A 13,976-nucleotide genomic window follows, 5' to 3' on the forward strand; every position below is an offset into this window, starting at 1 on the left:
CATAGATTCAAAGGAAGAACATACAGGATTACCAATTGGATGGGAATAAATTAAATAGCGATTAACATTTTTGATAAAAGATACCTGATATTAAAATTCAAGATTTTTCCATTAACGAGTGTAGATTGTAGAGGCGCGCAGAACCGGGGGAAATATGTGTCGGAATGCCCAGTGAACGGAATAGAGTGGATTAAATCCTGATCGTGATTCCGAGCGACGATATTTGATGAGGAAATTCGAATTCTCCGATTATTAAGAACAGGCACCGTGTACACGGGATACTAGCAAGGTTGAGCGAAGAGAATGAAAAGAAGTAAAAGTAGAGAACTGTTTGATGTAACACGATATGTAGGTAGTAACAAGATTAGGATTGAATATAGAATACCGATAGGCCAAACCTGTTTTGTTCGCGCGTCGTTAAAAGATCTTTACTTCCCTAACTCTTATCTGCAGCAGAGGTCGCATCATAATCGTGAAAAATGAACTTTTCGAAAATTTCCTATATCGCGGTCTATTATTATCGATTCGATGGTAATTTCTACTCGAAGCATCTTTTTGTCGTTCAAAGAATCGCAACGAACGACAATGTTGTATCGAACATACTTCATAGGTGTGTTTATATATATAGTTGTATAGTAACTAAAGGCTGGCGAAAGAAACAGATGCATCGGCTCGTACGACTCAGTCCTTTGCCAAGTCCACGCCGATGACATAATCCTCGACCAAGAGCCAAGGATGTAAACACGCGCGGCGATTTTCGATAATTTCGTAAGATGGCTAACAAGTTGAACCTTGAGGTATTATCGCCGTGGTCTAAACTTAGGCACGCGTCGTTACGCGGTTGCCGGCGGAAAATGGGTCCGACCGGGTCTGAAAATAACCGGGTCGAGCCTCGATTAAACGGAAAGATCTTTTGTCGTCTCTCTCGTCTTAACTCGATTCCTTCGTGGTTTTTCAGATTCGAGCGAAAGTAAGCCGCGACCCCATCGAGAATGGACCAGTCAACACAGCTATCTGTGAAAGCGAACAGGTGAGTCTTGTTTTCAACTTTCGTTTCTTCCTACGCGATATCGACACTCCAAATTTCCATCTAATCAGCGTTCGAATTTTTCTTCCATTACATTTTGCTACTTGGAGCCTTCTTCTACTCAGTTTTCACGCCTGTAACTTTCGCCTTGTTCGATTTAAATATCCAAAATCGTTTCTCCAGTACGCGAATCTCAGACAAATTCACACTCGAAACTTTCTCCCATTGCACATTAATATTCAAAAGTATTCCTACACCATCTCAGTATCCAAATCATCCCCTTAACCGCTTCTCTCTCTACTCAAACCCAACACCTAAACCTTCATCCGTCTCAATATTAATACTCGAAGGTTCTTCCCACGCAATCTAAACACTCGGGACTCCCCTTACTTTCAACGAACGCTCACCGTCCACATCGCTCACATACCCTGACTGCCAAGCTGTTCAGCTTTCGATCACGTCCCGTCCTTTTACGAGGCCGTCTCGGCAAATGCCAAGAGGCCGATATATCTCTGCAATCACGGAGAGCGTTCGTAACCCAGTTAGCCGAAGGTTCCTGCTACTTTCACCGACCGCAAAGTCGACTTCTGTCCATTCAACTGGCCTCGGAGTAGGAGGAGGAACCGTCGACCTGGCCCAAGTACCGTTCGAGTTCGTTCGCGTGGCAGATCCGCGATCCAGCACATAATTTTCGACTACTTTCACTGGCTACCACCTGTGGTGTGTAGAAGTGTGCTTCTCCGGACCGCGCACCTGACCCAGTTGACCGACTCGAGAACAGAGATATCCGTGTAGTCGACGATCAAGGTCGTCGGGCTAGGCTTCTCCCTTCTCTACGACTAAGCTAGACTCGCGTTCGTTCCGACCATGTACCGTTCCCATATTGGCGTCCGTGAGCAGGAAAGCTCTCGATGGAAGAGGTATAGGGGCAGGGGACGGCCAGGAAGTGCCGGTTGCAGTCGATCCGTGCAACTATTGCGACCGTGTCACGATGTTCCTCCTCGTGCTCCCCCCGACCTCTACAAACGTCGACAACTATAGTTACTACAAGTCGATGTTTCGAGTATGAAACTGTTTCAGGTTTTGTTAGGTTGAATTTGTTTTCGGCATTGGATTTAGAATTTAGGTTTGATATCGAGATTTTGTTAGGGCTTTAGGTACAATAGCGTGACGAGTGTGAAAATAGAATTCGCGAGTGTCGTTGATAAATGCAAGAGTTTGACGAATCGTCTGTCGCGCGTTTCACGACTGGCAATTCTTTTAGTTGTACGATCCTTTTCGAAATTGCTTGAAAACGAGTAAGGCGAATTAAATTCGTTAGTGTCATTTTTAAGATGCGACGAAGTTTACGAATTGTATCGGCCAGATTATAACGCGGCAAGGGCAATGGTCATTTGTAACTGAACATCGAAAATAGATTTTCCAAATTCAAGCGCTAGTTCCAGTTCGTCCAGATTAAACTTCCTCGACTGCATACTTTATCAAAACAAATACCTGAATAACTATTTTACGCTTGTTCAAGAATAATAATAATAATATACATATATTATATATGTATCATGTAATTCACGGAAGTATTTAAACATTTATAAAACCTTTTTCTGGTATTCTCTGTGGCATATTCTCTGTGGTATAGAGCTACTTCTAGTTTATTCAAACGTTGCATTGTGTGTGGAAAGGATATCACCGGGGACACTGTGTATCTGTTTGCCTGGAAATCATTCGCTCTAATCACGTTCGCCATGATGGCGCTAATGTCTCGACAGATAACGATTGCATGACATTGACGTTATCACGGAGCATCGGACCATAATCTCGCACATTTCGTCGACATTTATTCGCAGAACGAGCCACCGGAAACAGAAATAGAAGAGACGCAAGATCCGCTGCTCGTTAGGACAACGTAGATAATCATGCATCCTGATAATCTAGAAATACGACGTTCATTAACGACTCGATGAACATATAAAAACGCGAAAAATAAACTGCGCAGGAGTACTCCTACCACCAACAATTCCATTTTCCTCGACTATCTTTAAAAAAAACCGAAATAATCTCTGCAATCGCATCATTCTCTATCTAACCCAAACACGCTTCATTCACATCATCCAACGTCCCCTGACTCAGCATCCCTCGTCAAATTCTTCCAAGAACGTCTCTATCCCACCGTATCTCGCAATCCCATGTCCTGCTCCGCAATTCCTACGCCGAAGGTCTAGAAGCTATTCCAGTCGCCATGCTCCACGAATAACTTTCATTCACCTTAGCACACTCACTCGTTCATCGATCGTTCTCTCTGGCTCTTTTCTCCATCCGCGGATACTTATTGCCAAAACTTTCGCGATTTCCATTTCACCGGATCAATTTCAATCCCGTGATAACACCTTCCCCCCACCCCCATTCTCTGTATCGAAAAGGGTGCGTCTGCGCGGACCAACATCGCCAACGCGACGCACGCCTCCGCATGGACCTAGATCTCGGCGAAGCAGCGAGGACCGGCGCCGGCATTGCACCGCGTTGCAGTGCACACCGCGTGACGTCACTGACGGCACGTGCCTCTCCTCCCGCCGCTCCCCTCCTCGCCACCACTCGCTGCCAACGGCGTCGCAGCGGCGTGGGACGCGCGGTGGAGCGGGGTCAGGCGGGCGAGGGTGGGGGAAGGTAGTTAAGGTCACCGTGGCCCTGACTGCACGCGCGCGAAACAATATCCGTGTGCAGGCCGAATGCAACTGTGTGCGCGCTCCTGCTCTCGCGGTCACGTGAGCAAGCGCGCGCGCGCGCACACACGAACGCATAGAGCGCACCGGTGGAAGATTTATTTCTAGTTGCGCGCTGCGGTTCCCTGTTCTTTCGCTACACGCTCTTCTTCTCTGATCGGACCACGACCACGACCACGACCACGATGACTTAGAAAGAGGGAGGTCGCCATTACACGTATTCCAAGTGAATTCGTGGCGTGCGATGGTCAAGGCCCGCGAGTCCCGACGGCCAACCTTCCTTCCTTTCCACCCACTCGCCGGCCACCCTTTGGTTCCTAGGCCGGCGGAGGTGGAGGGCCATGAAATGACCTAGAACCTAGAACGTTGCGCGTGGGCTTCGCTCGAGCCGCGCGTGCCACGCCGCTGCAACGTTTTTGGACGTTGAACGTTTCGACGTGCGAGACGGTGCGTGCCGATCCATGAATGATAGCGGATGGATGAGAATCGTTTAACGGGCTATTGCACGATCCAAATGGACGCGCGTATGTAGACGATGATTGGTTTCTTGTGCTGGCTTTTTATGCCAGTTTATGTTGCGGCTCGAATGCGACACGGGACAGTGTACCGGGTGTAGCAGGATTTAACTCGGGTTTGCACGACGCCAAATGGGTGTTGTATTTTAAAACAGCGACCGCGAGGTTTGGCTACTAAACCTTGATACCTGTTTAATGCCTCTGTGTATCGTTGCAATTAAAACGAAGCCGTGGGACAGCGTTAACGTTACGCCGAAACGAAAGCGTAGGATAAATGTTCCACTCGATTCAATTCGTTTTAAAGAGCAAAAGGCCGGAGTAAATTTATGTACTCGTACAACGGTATTCTGTTCACTTTTCATTGGAATTAAACGATCGTGCGCGTGATTCCACGCACGTAAACGCCTCTATCCCTTTACAGAATGCGCGGTGCGAACCCAGGAAGTTTCTATTTAACCATGGATTACCCTGGCGGATTACTGCGTTTCCCACCCATTTTTGTTTCAGTTATTTTCAAGCTTTCTGATATTCACGAATAAATATTACTAGTACAATTTTGAAAGTTATATAAATTACGAGTTCCTACTATAACAACAATGACAATGATTTCCCTTTGATAGTATAGTATAGTATAGTATAGTATAGCGAAATACATATAGTAGCGCAATAAATTCTCATAAAGGCTTAAATAACATAATTCTCGTAATAACAAAGGGTTACAAAGATCATATGGCATATAGACGCGGTATTTCAGAATTAACCTCTTCAAGTTTTCGCGATGTATGAGAATAGCGATTCACGGAGGATAGAGGAAATTTCAGTTGACGAGAATCGCAGACAGCTTGACGCAAAAATAGCAGCATATGCGACGTATCGTGGCCGTCGCGAATGACGTTAATTTCAGAGCCAAGCTGTTCGGCGAACGTGTCGTACGAGCAAGTATCCCCCCATAAATTCGACGCGTAGTTAGATTCGATAAGTCAGTGCCGTGGCCGATTCAAGGTCAACTGCATCTTCCCCGGTGAATCCAAAAATATATCTAACGCGACGAAATTACGTCGTTGCGCTAAGCTCGCTCTTCGCCTCGCAACATTTGCCTGCAAAATCTCTGTAGAAAGCCCAACTCGCCTGTCACTCAATTACGTAATTCCACCTGCCGTTTGCATAACTCGAGCAAAAGAAAAATTACGCGAATTCGCCTTTTGTAGCGCGTTTCGCAACCAATGTTCCAGCGGAATGGTGTTGTTGCGAATATCGACGGTCAAAGACGATTCTGGACACTTCCGCCTCGTGCGAACCCGATTCAATCCTTCGGTTAAGCGTTTACCAGACCAGAGAATTCGTATCTGCCGAAAAATAACAGAAATTAACGAACCTTCGATCGAACGAAGCGAATCGTAAATGAAAGTATATACCACCCTATTCGCGATGTTCCTATTTGTATTTGAATGGATTCGCCACAAACTTGGTAAAAATTCGATAGACGTACCCCAACGAACACGGATGTGGATGGCCCGATTCATTGCCAACAGCGTACATAGGTATGCGTACATACGGCTGAAGCTCTGGGACGTCGGGTCGTATTGTGACACGTCCATCCGTCTTACGTAATAACATTGCGTAAACTTGACGTTCACCGTAATGTCTGTCGTACATATTTCCGCGCGCCCAGCAACAGCGATGAGCCGATTAGAATCGCGCCCGACGTGTAATCGTACATTCTAATTCTCTTTCTTGCTTCGTTCCTTTTTCGAACGCCACCAGTGTATCGCATTATATAATAATATACGATACGACGTTGATTCCGCGATCACCTTTCTTCCAAGTTATTCTTTGATTTTACACTTGTTCGTAGCAAGGAACCTAACTAGGGCAGGAAGTAGACGATATATTGTTCGTTTACGGGAAGAATGAAAGGAATTCGAATTTTCTTTGTGTCGCTTGATACATCGATTGTATCGAGATATTTTGCGATCGTGTTAAATACAGTGGTCGTAAATGTTTCATCGGAAGGATCGAAATTGCTTCGTCGCCGATGAAACGATTGCCTGGAAGCGGATAAAAACGTAGTTATTCTTCCGCAGCGAATTTATACGCGGAACTGTGTAGAACGTTCTTGATTTTACAATAACAGTGGTGTTTGTAAACGTATGGGTAAATCGATTCACCGAATGATTTTCTTCTTCTTAACGAATTACGCAATAGTTACGCGTGTCCAAACGCTTGTTGTTTATTATTTTCAGCGAATGCAGGTATCAGGAAAGTCACAGTTTCGTGGTAAAGCGTTATCTAAGAACTGGAATCGAAGCTATTTAATCAATTCACTTTTCTTTTCAACTCCTTTGTTTTGTTTTGTTTCCTTCGAATCTCTGTGTACACATCCGATTATTTCGCCAGACTTTGCGTCTTTCGCTTTAATTTCTCGTGGCCAACTTTCATCGACTTTGCAATAATGTTCTATCGCTCCTGTATCGAATTCAAGTCGAAAGGTTGTCAAAGTGTAACAGGTAACGTTTTTGATAGCATCTTCCCTAATGTAAGATTACGATATAATCTTTCGAAGCGATTCTAAATTTCCGTATTACGAGTAATTATTTAAAATCTGAAATGACTGTATTGCTAATATACACTAGGTGCTGACGTCGCGTGACATAAGTGTCGGCGACCATGACACCGACATTAGAAGCGACTAGGAAACACGCTCGATTCTCTTTTGTTTCAATGCTTTCGAGCTTCGACCAACCATTCGATTCCTTCTATTGCATATTCTATCAGCTGCTTGAAAATACAACCACGTAAAACGAGTTCTGTATTGCATGATCGAAACGCTTGGACGACTTTTGCCTGTGCTACATATCCTCCGATATATCGTTTGCGATCGTCAAACGACTCACGGAGCCACGCGTTCAACGTTCTTAATGTCAACGTGTATTTAAAGCGATGCTAATGAATGATCGATTCTAAAATTAGCACGTTCGAAATTAGACGACGCGATTTGATTGTCGATCAGATTCCGTGTGTTAGATCGTTTCTACGTTTGGCACTTTACTCGGTTATATCACGTGGATAGTACTGTTAGACGCTGTATATGTTTCTGATTATAATGTTTCCTTTTAGATCCGATTAAAGATAATGTATTCTTGACTCGTGCACGAGGACAGATAGCATTGATTCGTTGAAAGATCTTTGTCTTTTTCTACGTAGCGTTTGGTCATGGATTTTGAATTATATCACTGCGTATGCGTTCATTTCGTGGGAGAATGTCGTTTCGACCTCCTTAAATTCACGTCGAATCGATCGTCCTTTTTTGTTTTTGTAAAATTTGAATCATTCTGCGTGTAAAGTCATAGGTTGGATAAAGATGGGATGAAAATAGGGAGGAAGGGATATTTTAGAATTTGTGAAATCTGAGGGGAAGATCGTCGTAGAATTAGCTTAGATTTGTAGCATTCCAGGTAAAATATTTTAATTTGATCGTTCCGATAGATCAATAACGAACGACAAAAATAATGATGTCGGTTTTTAATAAAATCAATAATGACAGTCTATCGATCTAGATATGTTAATTCATGTTTAATGTTTATCTTTTCGATTGAAAGTTTTATCTGAGACAAAGTTAGTGCAATTAATGTCGTGATTTTTACTTGAATTGAAAAACTTATATTGCTATAACTAGCGTACGTATGGTCGTCTGTCAACGATCAAAACAAGAGTGAATTTAAAAAAAAAAACACGTTTTCCCTATATAACAATTATTTATGCGAGCAATTTAAATGTTTAATGATCTTCCGCTATATTCGTGTTAATTTATACCATTTAGCTGCACAGTTTAATAGAGTATCCTAATATCGTAAATCACAAAGTCAAACGCAGATTTTCTCATCCACCTTGATATAATAAGTGTGATACGATATGGAATATAACACGATAGGAAAAAAGCATAGCTTTTATATCGTAGAAATCGATAATTTTATTTTTGTAGAATAAAAAATAGTCGTGGCAATTTCGTCCCTAGAATAGATATCAAATATTTCTCATCTACCTTAATCGAAACTTATTATATTCCTGTCCCATTAAAATGGATAATTTTATTCTAAAATATTACGATAAAAATGCACTGGCTGATGATCACCGCTATGTATCGTTGATACACGACATAATCACTCGACACTTCAACTTCCATTTCCGTGTTCTAGTATTTACCGGCCTATTCGTTTTACCACTGAGACAAACGCGAATATTCCTGTAAGCCGAGAAAGATCGGAACTCCCTTTCCAAGAAACAAACGCTCGTTTATAACGTAACAAGTACGTCACCGAATCAGATCTAACAGAGTACAATAGAAAATCCATAGATCGCTGGCTGATTTATCTTCTGACAGCGCATGCCATGCCAATTGGCTTCTCGATCGTCTCGATCCTAACGTCAGCGTTAGTTGCAAAGGAAGGAGGAATGCGAACGGCGAAGACACAATGCGTGCAAGTTTCTGGGAAGGCCGTGTGATGCCTATGTATATGTATATACAGTAGATCATCTCCTTGGAAACTATAGCTTGGTCGGCCTTGCGAGGTTTGACGTAGCGAGTTAATGAGCAAAAGAAGAAGTAGGGAGTGCCGCATGCACGTGGTATATGTACCAAAGCATTAGAAAACTGGTAGCCGGCCGGGCCGGAAGGAACAAGAACGCTGCAACGTGACGTTATTTTCCATCGTGGAATTCATTTTAATCTCGCGTTGGCGGGTGAAACTCGCCGACTCGCTTCTTTCCGTACGCCAACCGTCTTTTCTTCTGTCGTCGCGTCTGTCTCACCAAGCGCCGACTTATACTACTCGAACTCGTTTCGCTTACCGTTAAGAACAGCCCGACCCAATTATTTACTTATGCGCAAAGAAAGGCAGCGTTTATACGTCTAATAACCAATCAGTGACAAATTGACATAGTTTTGCGGCATTGCGCTTCCCATTGCGCTTTGTACGCGAGCAATAAATATATTATTTGCTTTTCTTTTTACCACAGTGATATATGTGTGTATTATATGAATTGCCAGCTGTATGTAGCGAGGCATCTAATCGGTACGATTTACGTTTATCGAAAAACTCTATCAATTATATCGTAAATATCGTCGATCGATACGTATGTCTCTACGTAAGTGTTTCTTTCGTCGTCGAAGAAATGTTCGTAGGTAGACGAAATCGAATCGATATGTTTAATAGGGGAGTTTGGAGTCGCCGGCATTCGTTTATTCCTTGTGAACTTGTCGAATGGTGAAAGATCAACATTACGAACGGATAAACGATTAAATTGGCAGATTGTCTCGTTGAAGAGCGGTAAGATGAAGTCATAAGTTTTTTAGTACTGCTAATACACCTAATAATTCTTATCAACATATTCAGTCAGACGTATCTGGTTTTATGGTTCGTAATCTTTTATCAACGTCAAAATTGCACGTTACATAATTGATTGTGTAAGAGTTACGATCTGCAATGAATCTTCTTACTAGTTTAGATAACTGGTATTTCATAACAGATACTTAGATGTAAAGGTTCGTCGGGATTTTCAAGAAATTTATGCACATTTTACTAGACATTTTTGCGCATGCACATTTTTCTTCCTAATCATCGATATCATCGTATTTACTAATTATATATTACAAGTCTGAGATATGTGCGGTTCTACATAATGTTATGCATACAGCTGTGACTTAGGTCTTATCTTATTTCCTTATCGCTCTACTATCGCTTTCTATTATTGTACCGTTTTCCTTCCATTCAGCTGCCTATTTATAGTAATTCTTTTCCCAGATTTTGTTTCCATAGTACAAACCAAAAATTGCCATAGTTTATCACAATTTTACAAATACTTCGATCTCCTTGAATTTGATCAAATTGTAGTGTCTGGGTGAGAAAGTATTGGAAAAAAAAAAGAGAAAGATATTCAACGAATCTTTCAAGTGCCCTTTTACATTCACAATGTCAAGAAACAGGACTGCATAACATAAATCTATCGTAAAAATTGCAAAAAAAATGCGTTAACGCAACGTTGGCCTCTAGAACCCGCAAATCTATCTCTCGCCCTGTCAACGAGTACTTATTACCATATTATTGAAAGGTTAATAGAACACCCTGTATAAACGAAAACATAAAGAACGCAAGTCCAGGCACGAGATTAACATTCGGGCCGCGAACGCGTCTAACCGGTCCCCTTCTTGACAGCTACGACTTTTACGCGTATGACAAACGATGTCACGTGTATGCAGGTGCGTACGTAGTTGGACTGGCAAGTCGATCGACTAACCAAAGAGGCCTCGGAATGACTCTCCTCTCTCTCTCTTTTCTTCTACTTCGTGTCTCATTTCGCAGGAGGACCTCGTTAGACATTTTCTGTCGAGGCAGCGAGAGGCAGAGACAAGTCAAGGCCGAAGCGCCGTAGCATCGCGAATTTCAGCTGGTTACCGAACAGCTGGTCCCCTGGTGGGGATGAGATACGGTTCCGGCGAGTTGTCCTAGGTCCTGGCCTGGTGTTTTTTTACGCGCGCGCCGAACGTACGTGTCGGTCCGGCCCCGGGCTTCCTTAACGAGCGATCACGATGCCCGGCACCGATACGCCATCCCATTTGCCTCAGCCACTCTTTCCCTTTGCCTTTGACTTTCGTCTATTTCCATAACACTTTGACAGCCACGCCGAAATCACACGTTTCGCTCAGGACGCCACGGGAGTGTTTTTATTATTCAAAGCATATAATGGCAAAATAATAATAAATTGATGATGTAAGGCAACATTCTTCCCCGATGGACCGTTTACCTTATTGGCGATCACCCGTGACCCAAACACTCGCCTCAGTAAAGAAATAAATCAATCAAATTCGAAGATGGTATCTCACCGCGGGTAGCCATCCACATGTTATATTATTATACCACTAAGCTATAATATTTTACCAAATGTCCTACTGGACAAATTGTAAAATTCAAATAAATAAATAAAAAAAAACCCGTGGCCACCGTAGCGCCTTGCTAACAGTTGATAGCGACATATAATAACAATATATCGTTGAAACGAGTAGAAGATATTAGTAAACGGTATTTGCTCATTCTATATATAATAATAAGGTATGTTCGCACTTCTAACTTCAATTATATGATTATAAAGCATCATTTACGATTATTTTCTAAGCTGCGTTTATAATAATATTCGTAGATTACTTCTCAAAGATATTGATGCAAACACAGTGCACCGTTAGATGCAAGATTTGTTCTCATTTTCTTTTTTTTTTATTGAAGCTATAATAAAAATATTTAATTACTCAATGGGGCACCTTTTGTTTCAAAGTATCTTCTATTTATCGGTTATATTCAAAATGCCCTAACTGTTAATTTTCATTCAATTTTTACAATTGCAAGAAGTTGAAGGTCATCAATGACCACCGTGGCGTCACAGGAGAAACCGTGGCCGGTCGCATATGACCAACGTGGCAGTCAAAGTGTTAAACGAACGTCCGCGAAGCGAACGAAACGACGAGTTCGCGGATATTGGTATCGATACGTTTCGAAAAATTGTCGCGTTATTTACTTCAGCGTAGAGATACTTTTACTCTATCGAACTACGCTCGTTGAAAGATAGTTTCCCATCGCGATCGTGTTGTAAACCTTGCCCAAGAAAAGTATCACGTGTTCTTCTGTACGATCCGCGTCCGGACAGCTTCTTATCTTGTACGACGCGCGCGAAACGCGGCATGATCGCGCGCAGGCGTGCTATCGATCGTCCCCGTGGACTCTACCTTGACCTCGAACGACGAAGGCGAGCAATTAAAGCTCTTAAGGGCCTTGGCTGGACGAATCGATCCGCCTGATTAACGCCACAGCGATCGATCCGAGGGGACAGTGGTTCATCGCGCTCCGATTTTGAACGGTTCGGCTCTTGCGTTCTTATTGACAGATAATCGAAAGAGCGAGCGACTGTGTTTTATGAAAAAGGTGCAGCTGCTGGAAATACGTTCGAAGGTCATGCTTTTGAATGGTTGAAGTTTGAAATTTGAACGGAGGAGGAGATTTTCGGGAAAATTAATGAAACGTATGTTCCTAATCAGTGGTGATGCGTTAAGATGCTTTGGTATGCGTGGTGGGGCGTTTGTGTGAGATCACTACCACGTGTATAATGCGTGATAACGTTCGATAGATACATGTCGCGTTGTATTACGCGTTATTAACGTACATTCGAAATATTCTGTTAAACGACACATCTATGATAAAAAGTCGCCTAGCGAATTTGGAATTTCATGTTTCACATTTTCAATTCGAATGTTCCAACTTGGAACGTTTTATTTAGAATATCGCTTCGAATTTACGATTGCTTTAACGCTCTCGTTTAAGAATTCGAATTTCACATCGCTTTCTGAACCACGATTTTCAAAACTCAAGTATGTATCGTGAATACAGAGCTTTCAAAGTCAATATGAAGCTCGATTTCGCTCTTTAAAGGGGAAAATTAAAACCCACCCAAACCACGTCAAATTTCATAAAACTCTTCAAAGTTTCCCCTCGCGATATACGCGAGCCGCGAACGAGCTTCGTTGAAGAGAACCAAGTACGGCAGGTTAACGATCCAATAAATACTTCCTTGACAAAAAGTCTGCGCGAAATGCGTGACGCGCGGACGCAGAAAATCACGCGCGATTCCCAATCGTCAACGCGTTTTACGTAAGCGTACTTTCGACATCGATCGAATCGCAATCGGCCAACTTTCTCTCGTATCGATCTCGGGTCGGAAAGTCACATATCCAGCGAGGACTTGTTCGTCCGTGAAACGAACTTATGAAAGAGGAATGCTCGCGCGAAAGGGGAAAGTACGACAACGACGATCGTTCGTGGCACGGGCAGAAATGCGTTTTCCCTTTTACTCGACGCCGCCGTCGTAGTCGGTTAACCTGCGTAAAATTTATCCATGAGCATTCGGTCGTTTTGCATTTCCTACTTGGCACGCGTGTTAAAACGCGGCGCTTGATCCATTAATGCCATTAGCTTAAGATTTCTTGTTAACTTCTTTCCGATTTATATAATCGAATTCGACCTTTCGACATCGTGATTATGAAAATCGAGATGCACGAGTCCGCTTCGTACTTTAACACGCGCTAAACGCTTAAATCATATATCCTCGCGTCGACAAAAACGATTTCAAACAGAGCAGAAGCAATCAGTGGATCGGTTATTTATGGAAAATACAATGGCTGAACAGAGCGGCCATCCCTGCGCTACAAAAAGGCATAGTTCCACATAGAAACACTTTCACGATCTTGAAATCAAGGAAATTCCACACGAAGGTTGCATATAAATCAACTGTGTGCAAATTAGATCGATGGAAAAATACGAATTTACGATCTTTAGATATATAACATTCCAAAGAACTACGAAGCCTCGTTTTTCTAGGATCTATGAATTTTTTAGGCGTTACGTACGTTCTTGTGTACCTTTAGCTATTTTAAAACGTAAAATATATAGGAAACATAGAGGAAATCACTCATCTACTGTTTAACTTAATGGCGTTAAACGTGCAGAATTCAAAGAATGGGAATTTTCATGCAATTGGAGGACAGGCGATTTCCTTAGAACCCGGCTAACTGTAAACTGGTCCTAAGACGGGCCGCGCCCAGAGAGTTGCTCAACTTCGGTAAGCCGAGGAGAACCGGTGTGTTGGGTACGCGGCAAGGCCGTTGACAGCGATAGA

The 13,976-nt window shown here is 42.8% G+C and overlaps 1 protein-coding gene across 2 annotated transcripts in view; it reads left to right on the plus strand.

Annotated features, from left to right (window-relative positions):
• The window catches only part of LOC117207230 (zinc finger protein 395), a 91,819-nt gene that overhangs the window by 63,219 nt on the left and 14,624 nt on the right, over window positions 1–13,976 (plus strand). Inside the window, exon 5 of one of the 2 annotated variants that reach the window (XM_033447220.1) lies at window positions 959–1,030. The exons of the other annotated variant lie outside the window; for it this stretch is intronic. Coding sequence (XP_033303111.1) covers window positions 959–1,030 — 72 coding nt within the window. The remainder of the gene's footprint in view (window positions 1–958; window positions 1,031–13,976) is intronic. 2 annotated transcript variants of the gene reach the window in all.

The sequence above is a fragment of the Bombus bifarius genome, unplaced genomic scaffold (assembly GCF_011952205.1).
Source record: "Bombus bifarius isolate JDL3187 unplaced genomic scaffold, Bbif_JDL3187 scf7180000008026, whole genome shotgun sequence".
Lineage (NCBI taxonomy): Eukaryota > Metazoa > Arthropoda > Insecta > Hymenoptera > Apidae > Bombus > Bombus bifarius.